The 15,648-nt window shown below is 40.7% G+C and overlaps 1 protein-coding gene across 1 annotated transcript in view; it reads left to right on the top strand.

Annotated features, from left to right (window-relative positions):
• Positions 1–15,648, top strand: part of Camkmt (calmodulin-lysine N-methyltransferase) — a 465,839-nt gene that overhangs the window by 393,621 nt on the left and 56,570 nt on the right. Inside the window, exon 7 of the mRNA XM_008823074.2 lies at positions 3,263–3,329. Coding sequence (XP_008821296.1) covers positions 3,263–3,329 — 67 coding nt within the window. The remainder of the gene's footprint in view (positions 1–3,262; positions 3,330–15,648) is intronic.

The raw sequence follows: 15,648 nt of genomic DNA, 5'->3' as shown, positions 1-15,648 counted from the left end.
GTCGTGTTAAAGGCTTGGGCTCACAACCTAAACATCAAAAGTAGTTTGCAACCATAAATCAGCAAACATTGCCACTTTGAGCATTTAAAAAATCATTTAGAGATCAACATTAGTAGGATTTATAAATCTTACAGTTTTCTTCCCTCATTTTCAATGCCCCAGTGAAATTAAAGATAACATAAACTAAGAAAACAATGTTGCCTGAATCACAGTGTTAATATCTTAAAAAATATTTTATGGCTTAAAGAACAATACTAGTTCAAAATGTACATACAGCTACTGATAAATAGAACATTCACTAATTACATGGAGAGGCTAATATTTTCAGCATTACCTTACATACATATATGTACTTGACTTAAATGACTTCATTGTTATTGTATACAAGTTTATATTTTAAGAGTAAAAATCAACTGAAAACCAAAATATAGATCACTCCTGACACATGCTTTGTTCAAGAAAGAATCTAGAGGTAGAATTCTGGCTTCCTCTGTGCCCAGAGCATATGCTCTGCTGCTTATCAGAAACCACTGGAAGATTTTCCTTGCACCCAGCCCCTCCCGGCAAGTCTTCTGGCAGGTGAGGTCAGTTCACAGAACACCATTGGGTCTGTTGTGTTGAACACTATCCTAGACATACTGACTCAATTTAATTGGATTTCCTTTATTACCCTGAGGTGACATGGGGAGATGATAAAATCTATTATTGGACACAGTACCATCCAGAAAGACCACCAAAATCTGACTTAAAGGGTAGGGGACAGGATATCAGAATTTATCTCTTAAAGTAATATTTAAAAATACTACCGCCATCTTTTCTCTTTGTACTTATTTTAATATTTTAAAAAATATTTTAGTCATTATTTTCATGTGTGTGTATTACCTGTATGTACGTAAGTGCACCAGTGTCATGCAATGTCGGTAGAGGACAGAAGAGGCTGTCAGATCCCCTGGAACTGGAGTTACAGACAGTTGTTAGCTACCATGTGGGTGCTGGGATTTGAACCCAGGTCTTCTGCAAGAACAGCCAATGTTCTTAACCGCTGAACCATCTTTCCAACCCCTATTTTAATATTTTTAAAAGCCCTTCTTGGGGATGGAGAGATGGCTCAGTGATTAAGAGCACTGACTGCTCTTGCAGAGGACCCAGGTTCGATTCCCAACACCCACATGGTGGCTATGAACTGTCCTTAACTCCAGTTCCAGGGGTATCCGAAGCCCTCTTCTGACCTCCGTGGCATTGCACGACATGGGTGCACTCACATACATGCAGGCAATACACTCATACACATAAAATAAAAATAATAAAATATTTTAAAAAGCCCTTCTAAACCTCAAAATATATTTCTTTCCCAGTTATAAAAATAAAGCAGCCTAAGTACTGCTGTGAATCTTTTCATTTAAAAAATTTGCTTCTAGAATATAAACACATATGCTTGCTCCAGTCTGACCACCTGGAGTCACAGGTTTATAAATGGTATAAAAGTATATGGTGTTAAGATGTTTACTAAAAATTATTAATAGGTTTTCTGAGTTATATAATTTAACTTCCCTGTGACTATTTTGTAAAAAGTATTACCTCCACTAACAAAATAATATGTTTTGCTTGATAGATTAGTCATGTACTCATATGACGCTACAGGTGTACCAGGCACATTAGAGCATGCAGCTGGATGCCATGGCAACGTAGAGTAGGGTGTGGCCAGAGTGTGGGGGAACTTAATCAAAAACAGTTGTCAGTTGACTCTTTACTAATTTTGTTCTTCTGGGTTATAAAGCTGTCAGCTGTCCTTTTCTGCAAGGCATTTCATTTAGAAGACTTTCCTGAAATACTTTCTTCCTGAAATAGACAGAACTGGAGGCCGATGTGTCATTTTAGTTAATCAAAACAAGTAGGCAAATTAGTCTCCTTTATTTTTTTAATGAATGTAATTTAACGGTATTTAATTTGCATACAGGAAAGTTCACTGAGGGGGAAAAAAAAGTCTGCATTATGGCACTTTTGTAAACCTCAACAAAGCCCTTCATTAGGAGACCTAATTGATTTTTCCTACCCACTCCTGAGGGAAGAAAGCTATCACAGTGCCCGCTTATTCACTCAGAGAAGAAATGGGTGTGCCTGGTGCTCCAAACAGAGATTTGGGTCTCAAAGTCCTGTGGCTCTGTTCTGACGGGGAGATCTTGGCCAATGCTTCCTTGAAGCGGTCAGGAAATCTGTTTTTTTTCTGAGCAATAGGGGAACATCACTATCTGCTAGGTGTCCTCCACAGGCCCAATTTTATTCAGTTTGCAGTCTTCAGTAGAATTATTTTATTTCTTGTTTATTTAAATGTGCCTTATTGTGAGGCTTTTGACAGGAAGTAAATGTGAAGTAAATGAGAAGGTAAGGGTCTTCAGAAATTAGGAAGCCTGGAACCAAAGTCAGTGCAGAGAATCAGATACCACAGGAGCACTTCTGAGTGTTGGAGTTGTACTCTGTGAGGCCCTGTGGGGACAGGAGCCAGACCAAAGAGAGAAAGAACAACAGCTATAACGCCTAGAGTGCCCAGAAGAAAAACTACTGTGGACAGTCCGAAGTCCAGCTCTTCCTGGTATTGAAACTTGATGTCATTTTTCCTGTGGTCTTTGTGATGTCAGAGATCAGCTCCTCAAAGAATCTCTTCCATAAACATGGCTCTTTTGTGCAAATCCCTGTATGCCAGCAGATGGCCAAAGGCCAAAGCAGAAGTTCTTCAGAGGACCCGACCTTAGATTGAATTTCTTCCTTAGTACTTCCTCACCTCCCACAGATGCTCCAATCTCTTCTCCACCTTCTGTTTTACTTCCACTGCAGTCTTGCTACTCGGCTCCTCTCTCCCTACTAGCCTTTAGGAGGTTGGAATTACTTCAACTTAGAAAGTCAACAAAAGCTGGCATTGCCCTCTCACTGGCTGCTGGACATTTGCCTCTGGACATCTGACTTGCCTGGGCAAGTAGGCATAACATCTTACACTCTTCAACAGTGCCCTTCAGCATCTGCACTCTGGGCCTCACCATGATGTGATCTAGATGTACCTTCCACAGGCGGTAAAGCCGTAAGCCAGGGAACTACGAGCTCTTGCCCGTGGTGAGTCTATATTTGGCAGAGCACTCTATACCTCATCTCCTTTCCTTGTGTTGACCCCATTGTAATAAGAAGCCAACATGTTTGTGGAGTTGTTTTTTTTTTTTTTTTTAAGTCAGTTGACAATCATTGCCGAGATTTTCTTAACTATGTCCTGTAGATGTGAATAGCATCATCACAAGCAATCAAAAGGCTGGCATGATTAAGACTGAGAAGATATCAAGCTGGTAAGAGACCTTTCTGCACCCTTTCTGCATTAAAACACCATCTTGATACTATGTATGATTCTTTAAAAATAATAACAGCTAACATTTATTGAGCTTTTGTTAGTATATTAGGGACAGTTCTAAGCACTTTACAAGTATCATGTCATTGAATGCACATGGGACTCCTGTGAGGCAGACAGACACTCCAGTCAGTAGATGAGAACACAAAAGGTGAAGATAAGTATGTTATACAGAGTTGGGACCAGTTCACGGCTGAGATAACACAACAGGAGGTTGGGAGAAGCAAACTGTACCTTCTTAAATTGCTCTATTCCAGCAGTTCTCAACCTGGGAGCAGTTTTGCTCCCCAACACGGGAATTTTGGCAGGCTCTGAAAACATTTTTTATTGTCCTGACTAGGGGGGAGGAGGGGACATTGTCACTATTGGTATCTACTGGCTCCTGGTATCTGTTGGGTAGAGATCATTGATGGCCATCTTTCCAAGTGCAGCAAAGCCTCCATTCCCTAGAAGTATCTGGTCCAGGATGTCAATAGTGCCCAGGCTGAGGAGCTTTGTCTAGTTGATGATTTTTAATGCAGTCCATAAATCCAATCCCTGCCCATTCTGTTCTTTCTTTTCCAAACTAGGAGAAATGCTTGCCTCCAACAAAACAGCTCTGTATTCTGTGAGGCCCCATCCTATGGGCAGTTGACCTAGAAGGGAAGACATCAGGAGTTCTCACATGAAATATCTGTATTTGTGCATTCCCCCCTATGCATTTAGCTACAGGTTTTATTACAGCAGCAGTTCCATTTGTAATTATTTCATGTCATACTATTAATCTGTCATCCTTTGATATTTGAAGTTTTTCCTATGTGGAGGACACTGTTCTACCCTGACTACCTTGTTTGAAAAAACCAGTGGGCAAACAGCTACAGTGCTCAATTACCAAAGTGGCGCCAGACACAGCTGCACACAGCTGTAATCTTAGCACTCAGTGAAGAGTCAAGTGGGAGGATTGCAGGCTTGAGGCCAACCTGGACTATACAGAGAGACCCCAAATCAGGGGGAGGTATATTGGTAGAAGACTATGGATCAACAATAATTTGGTCTCTTTATTAATTGATTAATATAATAAAATGTCCATATATGTGCTTTCAAGCATACATTCCAATTTTCCAAGTGTACTGATGATATGAGGGCAATGCATTCTGCGGGGTTTGTTTCTTTGTTGTTGTTGTTGTTGTTATTGTTTAATTTTTTATTTTATTGTGTATGACTTTTGCCTGCATGCATGCAAGTGCACCACATACATGCAATGCCTGTGGAAGCCAGAAGAGGGTCCTGGATCCCCTGGAACTGGAGTTAGAGATGGTTATTAGCTGCCATGTGGGTGCTGGGAACAAAACCCCAGTCCCCTGCAAGAGCAGCCAGTGCTCTTAATGGCTGAGCCATCTCCCCAGCCCCTCTGCGTTTCTTATATAAGTGAACAAACCAGTTCTGTTTCTCACAAAACCTCAGGCAGGTGCAGAGAAAGAGAGTCCATGCCTACCCTTCACTCTGAGGACAGCCTTTCCTGCATGGTGCAAACAGCCACCCCCCTCCTGGAGGGGACTTCATTTTGGGACATGCTTTTCAACCCGGTCTTTTAGTTATCAATCAAAAGTGCATTTTCTATGTTGTCCTCATTTACATTTATTTAATGCTTAAGGTCATTTGTGACTATTTGAGTGTATTTCAGCATATGGAATCAGGGAATAATAGATTTCAGCTTCATGCTGTGAAGTGAGATTGTGTTTTTACAAGACATAATGTTGTTTACTGAGTGTTAATAATCACTAATTAATAAACATACCTAGACTTCTAAAATGTTTCATTTTAAGGAATAAAAATGTCAAGTGTTTAACTTAGGGAGTGTGATAAAATCTTCTGTCATCTTTTTATAAAATAATTAAGTTATATAAAGAAGGAAAATGTCTCTGCTCAACATAGGGCAGATCCCTAATGGCTTTGTGCCTGGCCTTTGCTCACATTTGTCTGTTTTCAAAGATGCTATTTCTCTATATGTTGTTTTGATACGTAGCTGGAGACAGAGACATACAGTCTGTATTTCAGTAATACAGAATCTGCTAATGAAAGGTTTTTTTTTCCCCTTTTCCATCTTTATCTCATACTAATTGTGGTCAGTTTCTTCTTAACTACCGAAAACATTTTATACAGTTTTAGTAAAACATTGCTGGAAAACAAGGGGGGCTGGGGAGATGGCTCTGTTTGTAAAATTCTTGCCATGCAAGCAGGAGGGCCTGAGTCTGGATCCCCAGCACCCACATAAAAGCTGGATGTGGTAGCCTGGGCCTATACCCCAGCACTGGGGAGGTGGAGGTAGGAACATTCCTGGGGCTTGCTGGCCAGTAAGTCTAGCCAATCAGGTGAGCTCCGGGTTTAGTAAGAGACTTTGTCTCATAAAATAAGGTGGGGAAGCAATTATGAAATTGAGGAAGACACCCAGCATGGACTCTTGCCCTCTACACACACACACACACACACAGAGAGAGCGAGAGAGAGAGAGAGAGAGAGAGAGAGAGAGAGAGAGAGAGAGAACAGGTGGAGGAATCAGTCATTGTGATATTGTGATGCCTTGGCTTTATATTAAGGAGCTACTTGACCACCAAACCTCCCTGCAGCTCAGGGGAACTGCCAGCTAGTGATGTAGCAATCAGCATTCCCCTTCTGTCCACTGCTTTCCCACCCATAACCACTACAATGTGAGGAAAGCATTAGTTCCATGAGAGAAGAAATAAAAGGAAACCATTCACAAAAGAGCCAAGATATAGTTCAATATTCTTTTCTACTGCCTCAATGCATATGCAGAATTTCTCCTCCAAATTGGAGGTGTGGAATAACAGTAGCGACAGATAACTAAGAGGTATTTACCATAGCTACAAAGCCCACACGTGAGCCAAATATTTCTGCTATTAAAAAGCACTTCAAAGCTTGACATGAAGTTTGTAACAGCTGAATGTCTCTTGTGACTTCATTTGCAAAGATGTAAAAGCTGAAAGGAAAGTCGTGATATGAGAACGAACCCGAGCCTACCTGAAACTGTTTTCAGAAAGGAATGAGAGGCTGCTTTGCTCCCCACGTTCTGATCCCTACTCAGTGTCCTCAGTAAACACTATAGTTAAATTTAAGTTCCCTCAGAGGCTCATCTGCTAAAGGCTAGAACCCCAGTCTTTGGTGTTATTGGGAGGGGAGATGATGGAATTTTCGAGAGGTGGGCCAAGTTCAGTTTTTGGAGGTGTGTCCTTAGAAGGGATATTTAGGATTCAGATCCCTCCCTCCCTCCCTCCCTCTGTCCCTCCCTCCCTCTGCCACACACTCACTAGAATATACTGCCTCACCACAGCATCAAAACTGACCATGGACCAAAACCTCCAAAACTGTGGACCCAAATAAATCTTTCTTCCTTATAAGATGATGGTCTCAGGTTTTTTGTCATAGTAATGGAAAACTGACCAGTACAGTAATTATCAGTGTCAATTATTCTTCTGCCACTGACATCTTCCTATCTCTTACACAGGGACAGACCAGGGTTGTATGGATTTTGAAACTTATTTTGAGGCCCCTTTTTAGTAGAATGAATTTAATTATACCTTACTTTAGAGAGACATATGATCATGTAAACACATTATTAGGGTCAAGGTAACGTTTTTTAGAGTAACTCTTACATAGCAAACTTTCTTGCTCCCTCTAGTCCATTTTAATTCAGTCTCGTTGTACTAAATATGAAAGACACACTTGTGAAGGCAGGAAGCGTTAGCCCTGGCCAGCCAGGGATCCACATACATGAAGCATTCTGTGCATTGCATCTCCAGGATTCACACAGCCATCAGATGCTTCTCTTGTTCATCCATCCATGCAGCCATTCATTCATTTACCAAATATGTCCAAGGTACTCTGCCTCTGGGAATCTAAATATGGAGTTATTGAGAATAGTTTGTGAACAAAGGAAACTCTACTGCTAAATGTAGCTGAATATAGACATGAATTAGGCAGCAAGAGTGTTTACAGCATCTCAACTTTGGGTTTATCTGAAGCTGCCTTCAAAATTGTGACTGTCTAACAAAGAACCACTTGGAGCTTTTGACATCTGCATATTTCTAGGTCTTCCAGAATTAGTGAATAACATCATTCTCTGGTTAATATTAGTTAAAAGTTACAGTTTTTAAAAAATATTAAACTTGCCCTGCTGTGATGTTAAAAGTAAATTACACTTACAAAATGGGTTTAGTTGGCATGGTGGCACACACCTTTTATCCCAGCATTTAGGAGGCAGAGGCAGCTGGATCTCTGTGAAACAGGCCAGCCTGGTGTACATAGTGAGTTCAGGACAGCTAGGGCTACAGGGAGACCTTGTCTCAAACAAAACAAAAAACAAAACAAAACAAAACAAAACACCAAAAGAAATAAATTTGTATTTATGTGAAAGTTGCTAGTGGATTTAAGCTTGTGAGTTTTATTACTTTTCATTAAACCATAAACTATTCAACTTATTTTTAGACTTCTGTAGCTCAGATTTTTTCCTGTATATGGGACACCAGGATCAGCTAGGGATCACATCGTTCTGTTGCTAAGATTCATAACTATTTCTAATCTCATTTTCCTTTACAGGTTAAGTTGGAGGTATGGAAAATTATTTTTTTTAATGCATATATCTCAACCAACTGGGGCCCAGCTGTTTCCTTTTCTAGGTCCTCTGAGTCGGCCTCACTCCCCTCCTCCCATCCATCCTCCCTACTCAAGGTCTCTACCTTCTCCCTGCCCACACCTCCTATGTTGTTAAACTTAAAGAGAAAAGGCTTATTCTTGGCTTATGTTTTTGGAGGTTCTACCCAATATTGGGTGATTGCGGTGCTTTGGCTATCAGAGTTGAGCCAGATGGCAGTGGCAGAGTGCATGTGGCAGAGCAAAGCAGTGGCCTCATTGCCAGGAAGCAAAGGAAAATATCTAGGATCCCACCGCCGCCATGCTAGGACTGTCCACTAGACCCCTCTTGCTAAATTCCAGTAGCGCTGCATTGGGACCCGGCTTTAGTACAGGCCTGCAGAGGACCTGCAGAGGACCACAGCACCTGCCCACTCTCTCCCTAGCACACTTGAACTTTCCAGTCTCCGGTCTCTGTCTATCTTGTCCCTATTTGTCCATGTAAATCCATCCATCTGGGTGGCTCAATGACCCCTTCCCTCTGCCTTCCTAGACTGTGTCAGACTAATCTTTCTGCTCTGTTGGTCTTAGAATCCTGCCTCAGTTTAACAAGCATGTGTCCATTCTTCCATTCCTTCGCCGTGTAGTATTTTGGTCACTGTTTTCTGGGATCTGGTCTAAGAGCTTGTGACACAGGGGAACAGTACTGAGGAAGTCGTGCCTTCTTGGATTTGACATTCAACGAAGGGAGGCAGCTGATTTTCTTGAAGACAAGGATTCTGTTTAATATGCTTTTGTATTCCCTAGAGCAATTAGTGCATGTGCTTCCAGCATGTGAGAGGTTTCAGGGTTTGTATTTGAAACACATTTTGAAAGATGTGGATCCTTAAGATTTTGGGAGCCAAACAATTTTTAGTGGAGGAAAGTCAAGCTCCAGAGAGTCAGACATCAGCCTGTTCATCAGATAGTGACTTTCATTTCAGGACTGGCTTCTCAGGCAGTCGTGTGCAGTGTCTGTGGACAAACTGACAGCATGAGTAGGCATTTATCTGCTCTTTGTCAGGGTGAAGAGGAAGGTTAGTAGAAAGTAACTGAGATAAGGAAGCTTCGGACTCTAAGAAATTTTCTTATCAAATATACCTGCTAGTGGGTTTTGCTAAAATTAGGGTAACAGAGTCTTGAGAAGTACAGAAAATTCTAGAAATGCCATGCTCCTGTTCCCTCCTTGGCTATCTCAGATATGAGAAAGTGGAATTACTATACAGCTAGCATAACACTGTTGGTTTGCTTGATGAACTGGTAGCAGAGCTCCTGTCCTTATGTGTTCTTCACACTGAGGAACCAACCCCAGGAATGACACCCAGTGTGAAGATTATCACACAGCCCTTTACGTATTGGAATCAACTAGACTTTAACATTTGGGGACACTAGTTTTAGGAGTTAAACTGCAATAAATCAAAAAGTAAGGCCTTTTCTTCCAGAATAACATTGTCTTGATTCTTTGAACTTTCTTATCCCTACTGTTTACCAAAGTCTCATAACCAAAATGGATCAGATTGTATATTGATAGCTAGATTTCTGCATTCTCTGAAGAAATGTCTTCTGCTCTTAAGAGACCACTCTTCTGAAGCTGCAGAGATGCCATAATGGTTAAGAGCACTGGCTGCTCTTACAGAGGACCCAGGCTTGGTTCCCAGCACCCACATGACACGTAACGGCTGTCCGTAACTCTGACAGCCTCTTCTGAACTCCACAGGCACTGCACAACTTGGGTGAGCTTACATACATGCAGGCAATACACTCATATACACAAAATAAAAATAATAAATAAAATGTTTAAAAAAACAAACCACTCTTCCTTCCTTTTCAGAATTCTGTATTGTAGAAATAACATATCAAGACCTGGGGATATTGCTCAGTTAATAAAGTGCTTGCCTTTTAAGTGTGAGGACCTGAAATCAGTCCCCAGAACCCATGTGGAAAAAAAGCTGGGTGTGGTGTCATACTCATATCTCAGTGCTGGGGAAGGGGAAGACAGGCAGATCCTGGGAATCACTAACCAGCCAGCTGATCTAGCTCTGTGAGCTCCAAGCCAGTGAGAGGCCTTGTCTTACAAAACAAGGTGGAAGGCAAGGCCCAAGGTTGTCCATCTGGCGTCCACAAGCACATGCACCTGCATACCCATACAAAACAAATTGCATGTACCGCAAATATCTTTGTTTTCAAAGGAGTTCACTTTAAAATGGATGGGAAGAATCTTAAAAACACTGTTAGAGAATGACTACAATCACAATCTGTTGTGAAACAATAATTTAACTTTTACCTTAATAAAATGTTCAATATTTTGTTCTTACAAACAATGCTACAATAAACTACATCTGTGTACACACGACACATGTGCAAAGTGTATCTACAGGACATATCTGAGGAAGTAGATTTTGTGTGGCTTACTATAACCTAGTCATATATTCTCAAATCATAAGACTAATCCCTCAATTTTATTGTCTTTTCAGAATTTTCTAAAATTCTGTTGGTAATTGTATTATATTGGCATTTTCATTGTGATTTAAATAAATTTATAAATTGATTCACTAAACCTTGACATTTTAAAGACTTTGAATTTTCCTATTCAAGAATAAGATACTTTCTTTTAAAGATATTTTAGATGTTTTACTGGCATTTTCATTTTGCTTGCTCATTTTATTTCTGGAAACTTTTGTTGGGCCTTTAAATAGAATCTCTGCTTCCATTGTATTTTCCTCTTCTTTTTCTTCTTTTAGACAGGGTTTATGTAGTCCAGGCTGGCCTTGAACTATATGCGGCCTGGGGTGATCTTGAACTTATGACCCTTCTACCTGTGTCAAGTGCTGGGATTACAGTTGTAGACCACCAACACCAATTTATGAGTTTCTTTGTTTTGTTGACACTGTTATTTCCTAACTAGCTATATTTTTTACATGTATATGGATGAAAATTACAGGGTTCTGGATGATATGTATTCAGTGCCCTTGAAGAACCTCTGTTATTTCTATCATCTTAAGTCTTCTACATAAACATGCGCATCATCTGCAGATTATGACATTTTTTTAGTTTCTGATTCTTTTATCTATTTTATTTATTTATTATTTATTTATCTTGAAATAGGGCCTCATTATAGCCCTAATGGCCCTAGTTGACTTGGAACTCACTATGTAGACCAGGCTGGCATCGAACTCACAGAGATCCACCTGCCTCTGTCTCCTGGATGTTGGAATTGAAGGTGAGACACACCCAGTTCTCTAGTATAATTTTATTTGATAAGAACATCCACAGCTATGAGCCCTAAGTCTGGTGTTGTTGGGGCTCCTCTAACAGTTCACCATAAGAATGTTTTAGCTTTTGAATTGAGGTATTAATATTATTTTTTATCCTGTTAAGGAATTTTGTATTAATTCCTATTTTGATATTTTATCGTAAATACGTGTGAGTCTTCAGCAGATGTCTTTATAGCATCTGTGAGGATAAGCAAATTGCTTTTTCATTTCACCTAAACCTATGACTATTCAGAGGTTTCTTTGTTGTTGCTGCTGTTGTTGTTTGGTTGGTGTTGTTTGTTTTGAGACAGGGTTTCCCTGTAGCCCCAGCTGGCCTGGAACTCACTATGTAGACCAGGGTGGCCTCGATTTCACAGAGATCTGCTTGCTTCTGCTTCTTGAGTGCTGGGATAAAGGCATGTGCCACCACACCTGGTTATTAATGATTTCTTGGTAGTAAAATATGTCTACATATCTAGTCACTTGATCATAGTGTCTTAATAAGCTGCTTATTTATAACAATATATTGTCAGGGGTTTAGAAAATAACATCTTTATTTAGATATTATTCATATACTATCCTCACATTTAAAGCCTACAGTTCTGGGCTGGGGATATAGTTCGGGAGTAGAATGTTTGCCTAGCATGCATGAGGCCCTGGGTTCAATTCCTGGTATTGCAATAATAGCAATCATAATAATATACAATTTGATGGCTTTTGCTATATTCACAGTTGTACAGCCATCATAACTGGTTTCTGAATGTTTTCATTACCCCCAAAGAGACCCCATGCCCAATGCTATCATTTCTCAACTCTCCTCCCTACCCCTTCTGCCTCCCAGGGCTAGGCAACCATGAATCTATATTTTGTCTGTGTGCACTTGCTTTCTGGATATTGGATGTAAAGGGAATCATATGCTATGTAGTCTTTCCTGTGTGGAATCAACCAATGTGTTTTCAGGGTTTGCTCATGCTGCATCATCATGGTGATCATTTGTTTTCATAACTGATCAATATTCTACTGTGGATATACAATATTTTATTTACCTCTTCATAAGTTGAATAGTTAGGTTGTCCTCTACTTTTTTCTTTTCCCTTTTTGTCTTGTTTTTGAATATTATGAATACTGCCAATATGAATATTTATTCATATGTTTTTTGGTAAGTTTCTTTTCTTTTAGATCTATATGGTCATTGCTCTGTATTTATGGGGGCTGGAGAGGCAGCTTAGTGGTTAAAAGCACTTGCTGTTCTTCTAGAGGACTCAGGTTTGGTTCCCAGCACCCACATGGCAGCTAGCACCAGTCTGGAACTCCAGTTCCAGGGAATCCCATCCCATACTCTCTTCTGGCCTCCATGGGCACAGCACATACATGGTGCACTTACATATATGCAGACAAAACACTCATACACATAAAATAAAAATAGAATAAACTCTATATTTACCATTCTGAGGGACCATCAGACTGTTTTTCAAAGGGTCTAGACCACCAGGTGTGGTAGTTCACACCTGTAATCCCAGAACTCAAGAGGCAGAGGCAGGAAGATTACCATGAGTTTGAGTTACTTTACATTCCACTAGCAGTGTATGATGTTATCTGGACTTTTACATTGTTATTCGTCAGTAAAACTGATCCACAGTTTTCTTTATTGTATAGTCTTAACCAGATGTTAATATCAGTAATGGAATAAGTTCTTAAAATTAGATTCTCTCTCTCTCTCTCTCTCTCTCTCTCTCTCTCTCATTATTCGTTTATGAGACAAGATATCCGTATACAGACCATGCTGTTTTCAAACTCAGGCCCCTCATTTCTCAGCCTCCAGATGATTATGGTATTTTTTGTCATGTCCCACCATGCCTGGTCTACAAGATTTCCATCTTGTTTAAGCCACCCCTTTGGGTTTTTTATATTTGTTTGTTTGTTTGTTTTTATGTGTATGAGTGTTTTGCCTTCATGTATGTAAGTGTACCATGTATGTGCAATGCCCATGGAGGCCAGAAGAGGGCATTGGATCACCTGGAACCAGAGCTACAGAAGCTCCTTAGCTACCATATGTATGCTAGAGATCAAACCCAGGTCCTCTCCAAGAGCATCCAGTGTTTTTAACCGCTAAGCCATCTCTCCAGCCCCCACCCCTTGGTTTTTGTTTTTGTTTTGTTTTTAATTTGTGTGTGTGTGTGTGTGTGCGTGTGTGTGTGTGTGTGTGATGACTGCATGTTCACACATGCTATAACATGCATATGGAGGTCAAAGGACAACTTTGGGGAGCCGGTTCTCGCCTTCCACCTCGTTGCTTCTGCCATGCTGCATGCTGATCCTTGAGCTTCTGGGCAATTCACCTGTCACTACTTCCCATCATCACAGTGCTGGGATTGCAGGTGATTCACCTGTCACTACTTCCCATCATCACAGTGCTGGGATTGCAGGTGTGTGCCACTGCAACCTGCTTTTTTATGTCTATTCTGGGGATTGAACTCAGGTCATCAAGCTTGCACAGCAGACACTTTTACCCGTGGAGCTGGGATGGGGTTTTAAATCAGTCCAGAAACATTTTAGCATTAAGTTGGAGCAAGATCCCAAACTTTGGAGCCAGAATCATCTGTAGAGTGTGTTAGGACAAAGTCTGGGCCACACACCCTGAGCCCCAGGTGGAGCCTGAGAGTCTACACTTCTAGCTCCTCTAGCAGGTAGCTCGAGTGCTGCTGCTCTAGAAGCCTCACCTGGGAACCACTGAACAAGTGTGCTTTGGGGTTTCTTGTTGTCTGTCTGGAAGACTGCACTGCGTTTAAGATTTCTACTCAAGATTTCTAGGTCAAGATTTCACTACTTAAGATTTCTAGTTCTGAGCTGGGGAATATTTGCCTTGCAAACACCAGGACCTGAGTTTGAGTCCCAATACCCACATAAATGCTCATAATTCCAAGACTGAGGAAGCAGAGATAGATATCTGGGGCTTGCTGGCCCACCAGCCTAGCATACTTGTCAAATTCCAGGCCAGTGAAAGACACTGTCAAAAAAAAAAAGAAAAAAGAAAGAAAGAAAGAAAGAAAGAAGGAAGGAAGAAAGAAAGAAAGAAAGAAAGAAAGAAAGAAAGAAAGAAAGAAAGAAAGAAAGAAAACGGGGGAAAGGCAGGAGAGATGCTCAGTGATTAAAAGCACTGGCTGCTCTTACAGAAGACCCGGGTTTTGTTCCCAGCATCCATGGTGCTAACAACCATTCGTAACTCCAGTTCCAGGGAATCCAACACTCTCTTCTGACCTTCAGGGGCGTGATACAGGTGCACTTACATACATGTAGACAATACACTCGTACACATAAAATAAAAATAACAATCTAAAATAAGGATAAAAAGGTGGACAGTGACAAGAACACCTGAGGTTACCCTCCAGCCTCCGTGTTAACGTTTACTTTTCTCTGCCCTTTCTCTGAGCTTCATTCCTAGCCTAGAAATATAAATTGATTTTGTTTCATGATAAAAACTAAAGCTGGTCAGGTAATCTATATCAAGCAATTTATTTACATAGAGTCTTATTTAAATTTTCTATGACATTGCTTCCTTCCTTGCAAAGGAAGTATTTTTAATAAAATCTTGAAGTTGGGAGGTATACCTCAGTGGCAGAGTGGGTGCTTAGCATGTGCACGACCCTGGGTTTGATCCCTAGTACCAAAACTCAAGTCTGTCTTTTGGGCTGCTTTTACTTCCCTGAAGTGGCATGTTCTTCAAAATTCCCATTTTGAAAATAAATCTGATGGTTGGAACTAAAGCCTAGACTTATGACTAAAGAATGCTCTAAATCCAAATCTACACATAGGTGGAGATCTTCTAGAAGGGTTTCCTAAAGTGTTCCATCCTGTGGGGTTTCGCTGTGGTGCTTATTCTAAAAACATGAGTTCTCCAGCTTCACACAAACCTGGCTGATTTATTCCACAAGGTTGAGACTCAAGATTCTGACATTTTAACAATGTCCTCAATTGGTTCTTATCTATCTGGAGCATAGATCCTACTTATATAAGCCCATTTTTATCCCTAGAAGATTATTACTCAGATTAGTGAACTGAAAACCCAAAGTTGGATGTCCCCTGCTTGTCCTTAGGACATTTGGTTTGAGGTCTGTGCTCCCCACTTAGACTCTGGGTTTCAGTGATACGTTAGTGAAGGTGTTGTACCTCATCCACTGGACCCCAAAAAGACCACCGAGGACCCAACACACCAAAATGCAAAAGCAAAGGTTTATGGTTTATTTGGGCTTAAGCTCGGGCTCTCAGACCTCACCAACTCAATGGATCCGTGCTGAGAGCCCAGAGTAAGGGAGAGTGGAGCCTTTTATAGGTTTTAGACAA

Source organism: Nannospalax galili, unplaced genomic scaffold (genome assembly GCF_000622305.1).
Source record: "Nannospalax galili isolate Female #2095 unplaced genomic scaffold, S.galili_v1.0 scaffold286, whole genome shotgun sequence".
NCBI lineage: Eukaryota > Metazoa > Chordata > Mammalia > Rodentia > Spalacidae > Nannospalax > Nannospalax galili.
Note: the sequence above shows the minus strand (reverse complement) of the source record. Positions and strands in the feature narration are given on the sequence as shown.